Source organism: Typopeltis vanoorti, chromosome 17 (assembly GCF_054136105.1).
Source record: "Typopeltis vanoorti isolate ZY-2024b chromosome 17, IOZ_Tvanoo_1.0, whole genome shotgun sequence".
Lineage (NCBI taxonomy): Eukaryota > Metazoa > Arthropoda > Arachnida > Uropygi > Thelyphonidae > Typopeltis > Typopeltis vanoorti.
In genome coordinates this window covers 75391002-75401979 of record NC_143565.1, presented here as the reverse complement: position 1 = coordinate 75401979, position 10978 = coordinate 75391002, and the positions used below count along the sequence as shown (strand labels likewise).

General features: G+C 35.2%; 1 protein-coding gene across 1 annotated transcript in view; it reads right to left on the bottom strand.

The window, feature by feature from the left end:
- Positions 1–975: 975 nt before the first annotated feature.
- The window catches only part of LOC150097505 (MFS-type transporter SLC18B1-like), a 50724-nt gene continuing 40721 nt past the window's right edge, over positions 976–10978 (bottom strand). The window contains exons 10-11 of the mRNA XM_090407540.1: positions 9401–9494; positions 976–1284 (exon numbers count right to left, since the gene is read on the bottom strand). Coding sequence (XP_090263666.1) covers positions 1174–1284; positions 9401–9494 — 205 coding nt within the window. The 3' untranslated portion in view covers positions 976–1173. The remainder of the gene's footprint in view (positions 1285–9400; positions 9495–10978) is intronic.

Sequence of the window (10978 nt, the reverse complement as noted above, 5' to 3'; positions counted from 1 at the left end):
TATCACCTCTATCATTAGCTTAGCTGGTGTTTACCAGATATCTTGTGGATGTAATTTGACATACTTTGGAAAAACACGTTCTGTGGAAAAAAGAATTAATTAGCATCAGTATTATGTTGAATACATAAAAACTCAAGTCTGGTCTGGCACTCCATAGAAGCAGTTTTAAATATGAACACTTTTTCAAAGAAAGTGTGAAGCTCTTTTACATCAGCCTAACCTGAATCAGAGCCTATTAGTCTCCAGTTCAGGTCACTCTCTCTCTCCCAAAAGTTTGAGAGCTTCTCATTTTATGTAAATATCAAAAATAGTTTTAATATTTTTGATATATTATATCAAAAGCTGATATAATAATTTCTACCTCATGGCAACCATTTTAATTGGTAAACTGATTGTTGTATGTACCTTTTATTCCTCTTCTTTGATTTGCTGGTTTTTACACACTGATGTACTATTATATTCAGTACGAAATATCTACTTTCATTAAAGTTAATTACTATGATTATTGTGTAATTTGTTGTTTATACTTTCTAGTTTTTTCCTTACTCGCATCATCCTGTTTCCATTTAATTTTCTTGCCATTGTTTTATACTTTATCATTCTTTAATCCAGGAGTTCTTAAACTTACATCTTTCTGAATCATCAAAAATTAGATATGAACATATTATCAAAGTCAAGATTTTTTCTAGAAAAACTGAATTTTTCAAGTCTGAAAAAAAAAAAAAAATAAATAAATTTAAAAAAAAATAGTAGTCATATTTGACTTATACCCTGGGCCGAAAACATTCCGTACTATATAACTGTTTAAACCAAATGACTTATTTTAGTGCTTTTTCTCTTCTTTAAATTTTGATTTTGAGGTCTCATTGGTTTTTTTATCTGGAATGATAAATAAAGAATAAACACAAATATGAAATATATACAAAATATATAAGATGTTTTAAGTTAGAATAAAAAACTTACATGATGCCCAGAAACAGCTCGTGACATATTTTATACACAAAAAAAAGTAGTCTGTTACACTTATGAACATGAAATGATGGTTCAGTGTCCTTTTGCCTCTCACTGCCATAATTTACTGTGCAAGGGAATGTCAATTGAAGCCTGCTTTGAGTACCAGAAAACACCATTCTTTTGATTAGTTGAGTATTATGTGCACATTCCAGTTTGCTATCATACTTTTGAAGAAGTTGAATCGGATTTAAGTAATGGAGATGTTTCTGGACTGCCGTGACCATTTTTCTTATAATATATGTAGCATGTATAAAATGACAGTAGGGTTACCTGAAAATAAAGAACAAATATATGGCATTATTTTCTAATCACTCTTTTGTTGAAGAAACTATATATTTGGTTTAAGAATGTAATTTTTTTTCTTTGTGAGAAAATAATTCTTAACTTTTGACTTTGAGACTGTCTGTTTTATCCTATAAGCGTACCTGTTGCAAAATTATTACCTAACAGTGCATAAATTTGATGACGATTTTTATCTCATGTTAGATGGCATTAAATAATACTGAGAACAAAATAAATAACAGCTGATATTTTGCTGAATTTCAGCGCACAAACAACTTGTCACAATACAAAGGCAATAACAATTAGTGTTTGAAACCGTTCAAATAGTAACAAACACAAAGTATGTCCAAACTTGGTGTCCTCTGATGTTGGATAAAAAGAAGTTTGCAACTGGTGGGTTGGAGGTGGTCTTAAAATGACTCCCAAATTTTAGGCTGACTAATGCCATGCTTATTAAGGTTAGTAGAAATGAAACACTCTCCTAACCTTAATAACTATGGCTGCTTTCTGTCTTTCAACAAAACTCAATCTGTTAAAGATTGAGTTTGCACTTTGGGGATTTTATGTCATATATAATAACATTGATTATAAGAAAGCATTTGTTGATCATAATACTGTGGAATGTGATGATAGTAGTGGGAATACTTGAACATCTAAATATCTTAATGAGAGAATTAGGACTGTCATTGTCCTGTCTTTTTTAATATTTATAATGAATGTGTTATAAGGATGGGTTTTTATTTGATTTTTTATGGCGCAAAGACATGAAAGGTCATATTGCCCCAGGGCACAGGTCATAGCAGCACATATGGTTATTGGTTAGTAGAACAATCACAAACATCCATGCCCTTGGCAGGATTCGAACCTGCAGCCTCTGGCTGGAAAGCAGATACATTAACCACTCAGCCAACCACGCTGGCTATAAGGATGAACAATTTAGATAAAAATCGAGCAGGAACTAAGATTGGAGATAGAAAAAATATGATATATATGCAGTTGATGCAACTCTCATTGCAGGAAATAAAAATCCAGTTAATTCTGTCATATTTAAGAGGGAAGAAAGAGACTAATTTTAAATATTACTATGATGACGTCTGGTAATATGGATGTATTTACAATTGAGGGAGGTAAAATAGAGGTGGATAAAAGTTATGATTTGCTGTCCAAAATAAGAAATGGTAGTTAGTGCAAAGATGAAATTAAAAGAAGGATAATTGGTGAAAAAAGATGTTAAACTTGACAAAATTTCTGAAGGACAGATGTTAACAAGGCTTAAAGTTAAACTTAGCAATGATCTTTCTTCCATTGAAGTATAAATGTGAAAATTGGACCATTAAAATAAAAAATTGAATTGATTTATTTAAATTATGGGTGTAGAGGAGACTATAAGAATCTCATGGACAGCGAAAATGACAAAAGTTAGAGAACATAAAGACATGATGCCACTCAGAAGCACTGATTGCTAAACAGGAGTTAATGTACTTTTGACATATTCAAGCAGATGAACCATTGGAAAAGCAGTTATGTTAACAACGGTTGCGGCACCTGAAGGAGACGAAGAGAGCTGGATGGAAAACAAAACAACTTATTAAATTGAAACGAGACCGAGTGAGATAGAGAGCATATGTTCACAAAGTTACAAAAAATGAGAAACCACATTTTTAGTTTTCAAATATATATAGCAACTTTTTTAACGTAAGCAACTTGCTTCGTAAGTGTTTGTTATAATGGGACATTACATGAGAGATTTTAGAAGAACATATAAGATTTGTAAATTTCTTTGACCGCACAGTAAGCGTGGCTGTAAGAGATTTACTCCAGTTATACCTGTTATATAACTTTGTATGGGTTTACAGATATTAATAGGCACCTAGCACTTATTAAGATAGTTGTAGAAATAATTCAAATTGCAACTGAAAAGTAACAGCTGTCCTCACAAGATACCCTTAGGGTATCGATAAAAACGAAGTTTATGTTGTATTTTATGTAGGATACTTTTATAAATATCTGGGTGTTTATATCTTTTACATAGGTTGATCATCTTAAATACATCTCGAATAACATATCTAAAATTACAGTTGCTTTTGTCAGATTTCAATACTATTATTATTATTATTATTATTATTCCTGATACCTCCAAGGAGTCCGAAGACTCATCGTGGGAGGACATCTACAATTCTCTCTACACCTAACCTCTACTACGACTCATCTCCATCAACGCCATCTACCGCCCACTTCCAACACCACCACAACTAGTAATTTTTGTCTGTAAATTGCGTGTGTTCTGATGGGCCGATTTGTATGTATGCGGGATGAAAAACCCGAGTTTCCGGGAGAAAAAACCCTGCTACCTCCATATGAGATCGGCTAACTCACCTTCGATTGAAATAGACCAGATAAAGATTCCTCCCGTCGCGACGAGAATCGAACTTAGGCCTATTCCAATCGAAGGGCGCAATGTACCGTCGTTCTTCCAATTGCGCTACGGAGGCGCTATGATCGTCCATGACGTGAGGAACCTCCATCAGGAATTTTCAACTAAAGGTGAGTTACACAATCTCACTGGGTGGCATGTGACAACAAATGATTTTCACTATTCCTATTCTAAATTAAAGGAGACAGCCATAATTTGCTTAAAAGCTGAATCCAAACTGATCATTATTATTATTATTAAGAGAGACCTCCAGGGAGTCAGGAACTCATCGAGGGAGGCCATACTATTTGCACCAGCTGTCATACCTGTTCTTCAATTCATTCACAATATTGCACACACAACATTCACATTCTCCTCTGCAATATTGCATTCACAATATTGCACAAGAGAACAGCAATTCATTCAAATCACACACCACTCTATGAGAGAAAAGTCCTCATCCTCTTCGTGATAGCATTCATTCTGAACTTCCAAGGATGACCTCGCGTCCTTCTCCCAACTTCCATATAGTGAAAAATTCCATCTACTGAAATTCTGTACAATCATTTTAGAAATCTGCAAGTCTCAATCACATCATCCCTCTTTCTCTGTTTGTTAGTGTCTGCAGCCTACAAATTCTCAATCTGTTTTCATAATCTGTATTCCACAATCCTGATATCATTTTTGACACTCTCCTTTGCACTTTCTCTCTCTCTCTCTCTCCACTGCAGTGGTGCACTCAGGATTTAATCTTGGAGAGGGCCGAGCGCTCAAGATTTAATCTTGGGGGAGGGGGGCGAGTTGAGTAGACGATTTGAGAATACACACTACGCATTGCATACGAGCTATGATTGAGCATCTGCAGTGATCGCCAATACATGATACCCGTGATTCCTCTGGTCCGGCTCGGTCAAACGAAGTAGCGCCCGAGCATTACTTCGTTCGCTTTGCGTTCATAGAGGCCAGGATTCCCGAGAACTATAGGGTATTCCCACTTTATGTGACCGCTAATTCATAAGTAGCATAGAAATAGAAGACACGACACAACAAATTAAAAAAAAAAGACTTTTATTAGGAAAAGATTTTGGGGAATTTTTCTAGTGTTTTTTTCCTTTTTCTTTTTTTTTTTGGGGGGGGGGCAGAGCCCCTTGGCTCCCTCCCTGGGTGCGCCAATGCTCCACTGTATCAGGATCACCACAGAAACCAGGAGACCAGACCTGTGCGTAATAGTTCAAGTGAGGTCTTATTAAGCCTTGTAGAGAGACAAAATGACTACCTTATCTTTACATGTCAAGGTTTATTTCAGCATTGCAATTATTCTCTGAGTTGTATTTACAATTTTTGCTATATGATCCTTGAAGCTCAACTTCCTGTCTACTAAAACACCAAGATCACTAGCCTGATCAGATACTTTTTCTAGCATAATCCCACAAATATAATATGACTGGTTATCTAATCACACCAGTTACACCTGAAATGACAGCCTATTCATCATTCTGCAATTACTATATCAGCAGGATTCCTGATTATCTTACCTATCTTTGCATCATCAGTAAATAGCTGTACGCTGCAAGTCAAATCCTTGGTTCATTGTTGTTCAGTCTGTACATTAATGAGGATTTGACTTGCAGCATACAGCTATTTGTTGATGATGTGTGATCCTCAATTATGTGTGATCATTGAGGCACACGGCTGGTTATCTTGAATCTTGCAGATTCATATTCCCTCATATATTACTATTTGATATCTATCAGTCGGTCATCCCCTTATCCATGCTAATAGTTTATAATCCAGCTCTATATTTTCCAGTTTATGCAACAGTCTGTCAAAAGTCTTAGCAAAATCCAAAATTATCATGGTGTATCCATTCCCTTTGTAACTCAGTAGTAACATTATTATAGAATGTGAGCAAGTTGCTAAAACATGACCTTCCTGTGGAACTCCCTGGCCTATAGCAACTACTAACTGTATATTTTGTCTTACTGGCCTTAATCTCACACCAGATTGCTTCAAATGAATAGCCACCCCTCCTGCCTAGTTGATAGCATAGACAGCCTCATCTACAAACTTGCTAAACAACTACCAAAATTACTTTCCCCTGATGGATAATTCTCCCTTTTTCAAATTTCAAATCTTCTGTTAACTGTAAAAGCAACAAAGAATCTTAACCTGAGAGATTCAGACATGATGGCCATCAGCTTTGGTATTACTTCATTGTTTACTAATTGACAAAGACCCTTGGCCATATTAAATCACATTTTCCTTCTGACATATTTGAATGATTCATATCAATTTATTCAGATCTTTTTCCATGGAAAGGAAAAATAGATAAACAACTAGATGGGAATGCAATGGGTTCTACTCTATTTGGCCTCGTATCCCAGGCATGTTACATTTTTAGTAAACGTAAACAGTCCACATCCAAAGATACATAATCGAAGAAAAGAAAAGAAAAAAACACTTCTCTCTCCTTACCAGACATATCGGTAATATAACTTCCACACTGACAAAATTACCAGATCAAACGTTTTTTCCTTAACGGTGCCTTTGAAGGTGAATATTTAATATCATATGCATTCTGGTATGCAAATTCCGAATATTCAATAGAAATAGATCCGCACACAAAGTAAATTACTCGTGTATAAAAACATGGGTCGAAACATCACTTCAAGAATAAGATTTATTACCATAGAATCTTATAGATGTCCTTGCAGCGAGCATGGGCTATTGCTATCTGGCCTGCTTAGCTGTTAGCGAGGATCCTATGCCATACTGATGTTTTATGTGACCGTATTTTCTAGATATTTCCTGGAATCCTATTAAATTATGGTGGGCATTTTTATTTACGATCCTCAGTATCTTTACAGTTTCGGAGGGTTTTAAACTTAATAACAGCTTATTTTCAGATTTTCCAATTTCCGATTATTTTATTATTATTATTATATTTTTTACTGTTCAAAGTGTACATTTTTTTAATTTCTCATTTACATTTTCATGCAAACTTTTTTTTTCTCTCAAAGATGGTAGCCACTTGCTTCTGGTGTTTCGATCGCTCTTTTTTCCAATTTTGTGCTTTATCTTGTAGCCCTTAAGTTGAATCCACAAGGCTGATTTTTGTATATTTCATTTATATATGTAGTAGAAATTCTTCAGTGAAGGTGGGTTTGTCCAAACCCACCTTCACTGAAAAATTCCTTCCATGAAAAAATTCCTTCTAAAATAACTGACTTTGAATGCCCAATAAAAGTTATTGTAAGGAACAAATGAAAATATGTAATTTTTATGCAAAATACTCTTGATAGTTAGCTATAAAGCAAACTTGGTTATCGTTCTTTTATTTTAACCCCTTTAGCCCAGACAGCCATTTTGAACAATGAAAAAAAATGATTGTTTTGCATCATTCCGTATATTTAGTCCATTCACTTTTTTTGGGACCTCTGAGTGGCGTAAAGTATTTAGATATTACAAGTTACTCTCAAATTACTTGTTGATAGCTTTTATATGTCACCAGCATTAATAAAAAGTAGACTAAAACATTAAAAATACGGTTTTTTTACTTTAACTTAGGTACGTCGGCAATACAATTTCATATTGTAAGAGAGCATATTTGAAGCTTTATGTGTCCCGTACAAAAACTTTTTTCTTTTTAATTATTCGTTCATTTATTTTTAATTCTTCAGTTCAGTATTGTCTTTAATAGGTGGATACGATAAAAAATAAATTTCAGTTTTTTTTTTCATTTTTCAAAACGCTGTCTAAGCCGTGGGGATAAAAATAACATAATGGAAAACTAATTCTGCTTTATAACCATCTACCAAGCGTATTTTACATATAAAATTACATATTTTGGTTTGCTCGCTACTCAGCAGTCTTTAATTTTTTGCTAATTTTTAGTTAATTTTTTTCATGAAAGAAACATTTAATCAAGGTGATTTTGGACATATGTATTCCACTACATATATAAATGAAGCGCAAAGAATCAGACTTGTGGGTAAAACCCAGGACACTGTATAGTACAAAATGGTTGGAAAAGAGCAGTCAGAACACCTAAAATATTCTCTGAAACAAATAAGAAATGAAAAAGCACACACCTGGAACATTAGAATAGCAATAAAAAGCGGAAATTGGACAATATGGAAATAAGCTATGAAAAATTCTGAGGATTTGCGAATAAAAATGAAAAATCTAAAATATATATTTTTTCCAAGTAAAAATAAGGTAACCAAATTACTTTCATTAAAATGCAAAATTATGCAGATTCCATGTAATTTTTAATTTGATGATTTCACATCGAAAGATCCCTGAAACATTATATTAAATGAAAGGGAAATTTGTTGTTGTAACTTATTAAAAAATCTGTCATATGAGGTTTCAAATCAAAAATAGCATCTGAAAGTTAGCTTAAACTGAGCTGTTTGTTTTACACAGTGAAAACTATTTTATGACTAAGAAAGATAAAGTTGTACCAGAAACACGAGGAAGTCTAGGTCAGTGGGTCTTAACCTTTTTAGTGATCGGCACCCCCCTTGAATCTAAAAATAAGTTCTCGCACCACCCCCTTGAAAAATGTGTTTCTATTTCTTTATTTAGGAAATTACATCTATTGCAAGATAATTTATTTATTGAAAAATAAACACATATATTTACATATACATACAAAGCAATATCTCAATTTTCAATGGCTATGTTGTTGTTGTTGTTTATTCATAATACTACTTCTGAAGCGAGGCTCCTTTTTTGAAAGAGCCACGCGTAAGTCATCACTTGCATTTAAGGGATTTCTGGCTTTTGTTTTTATGTGCAAAAGTGATGAAAATCCCATTTCACACAGGTAGGTGGTGGCAAATGGTAAAAGTGACTGCAATACTGCTTTTGCCAACTGTGGATAAGGTTCTAACTGTGTACACCAGAATTGTTCTAAGTCCAGTTTTTCAAATTCCATTTGAATACGTGCATTGGCTCGTATTTCAATAACATCGCCTTTTATTAAATAGCCGTCGTCCATCGAATCTGGGTCAAAATTTAGAAACTTCTCTCGCACCCCTGGAAATGCTTTCTCGCACCCTCGGGGGGTCCACACACCATAGGTTAAGAACCACTGGTCTAGGTGAACGTCGTAAATAAGGAATTTAAATAAGGCCTGATGTTCATTATTCAATCTTTCAAAGAAGAGGTTAGATTCTAGTCACCAAGCAGAGGAACTTTTCTAGGCCCTTCTTCAGTCTTTTCCGAGGTAGTTGATATTTGGCACAGGCAAGAAAGGTTTTCTCTCTCCTAGACAGTGGATTTCTTTTTAACCCTGCAGCTGAAAAATAGACTGCAAAATCTCTATACAGACAAATTTATACCTGTTAGGATTTAGATCTATAAGACTGTAGCACTTGTCTGCCATAACTTTTCCCCTGACAGCCATGATTTATTGAGAGCTTAATCTCGCTATCAACGTTGACTGAAGGGTCGGGACAGGCTGCACGCTAATTTTCAAAACAAGAATGCTTAATATTCCCTACCTACTCTTTTTGAAAATAAAATACCGCAGATTCATTTTATTATTTAAAAGGTCTTAGGGATTTATTTCTTTTTTCATTATATTTAACACGGTAGTTTTTAAATGTGTATCCAATTATGTCCCAAATCAATATTCATTAAAATTTGGATGCTTGATAACAGAAAAAAAAATTAAGTTCTTACCTCTAAGATTTCAAGTCCTAGTAAAACTGAGGTTCCATTTCTAAAGCCAATGGTATCCAATAAATAACCTCCCACTGTTGGACCAGCAAAAGCTCTAGAAATTGGAACAAATATATTAGTAAAAATTCAGTTATTTGAGACAAGTGGTTTTGCCAAAACATTCAAAAAAATTCGAAAATTTTAAATTATTTATAATTTATATGGGAAAATATTTTTTCATATTTCATAGCAAATCGTTTACTATATGTAAACAATACTATATGTTTACTATATGAAAATGAGCGATCGAAACACTTGAAGCAAGTGGCTACCATCTTGGAAAAAAAAATGTTTGTATGAAAATGTAAATTTTCAGAATTTATAGTGCAGCTATACTGGGATTCACCGTTGGATGTTTGGATCTGATACATCCAATCCTGAGAAGAGATTCCCTCCTTTCCCTTTTTAAATAAAATTTAACCCCAAAAAACTTGAAAACCCTGCCTTATGAGAATCCCCCGCCCTTATTTTTTTAAAAGAAATCCTATGTCTGATCCACATTTTCCTTTAAGTAATGGCAGTTAAAACAATAATTGTTTATTCACAAACTTCTTCTTCTTCTTCTTCTGCAGCTTTTCCCACTAAAGTAGGGTCGCTGTTTGTGGTGAGTTTCCTCCACAACCTCCTGTCTTGGGCTGTAGCCACATCCTAGTTCTTCATCCTCAAGTCCTCCTCCACCATCTCCCTCCATCTCTTCTTTGGCCGTCCGCGCTTCCTCTTCCCCTGCACACCCATCTGCATGACCTTCCTTCCCACATACTCTTCCTCCCTCCTCATCACATGACCAAACCATCCCCACCTTGCCTCCTGTATCTTTGCTCCTAAGTTCGTAACTTTCACCGTTCACCCTTACATAATAATTTCTCAGACGATCCTTTCTAGTCACACAGCACATCCCCCTAAGCATTCTCATCGCTGCTACCTCCATCCTGCTGATGTTATTTTTCCTCAGGGCCACAGTTTCCATACCATATGTCATAGCTGGTTTCACTACTGTCCTGTAGATTTTGCCTTTAAGATTGATCGGTACCCTCTTATCACACAGCACTCCAGCCATCTCTCTCCAATTCTCTATCCTGTTTGTATCCTGCATCCCACTTCCTTCTCAGCCTCACCATCCTCTTTCACTGTTGAACCTAAGTATCTAAAGTCACTGACCTTCCTGATGACATTTCCTCCCAGCTCTAGATCTGTCTCCTGGCTGCCATCCACTTTGCAACACATACTCTGTCTTACCTCTGCTCAGTCTCATACCTCTCTCTTCCAGTACTTTCCTCCAACTTTTCAGTTTAGCTGCTACTTCTTCTCTTGATTCTACACACAGCACGATGTCATTCTCTAACCTCCTCCATCACAATATTAAACAGGAATGGGCTTAATGCTGACCCTTGATGTAAGCCAACTGTCACTGGAAAACTTTCTGTCTCTCCCAGGCAGGTCCGAACTCATGTCTTCACATTTATGTACATCTCCTGCACCAACCTGACATATTTCTCCGGTACCTTCTTCTTCCTCAAACACCTCCAGACTTCTTGCCTT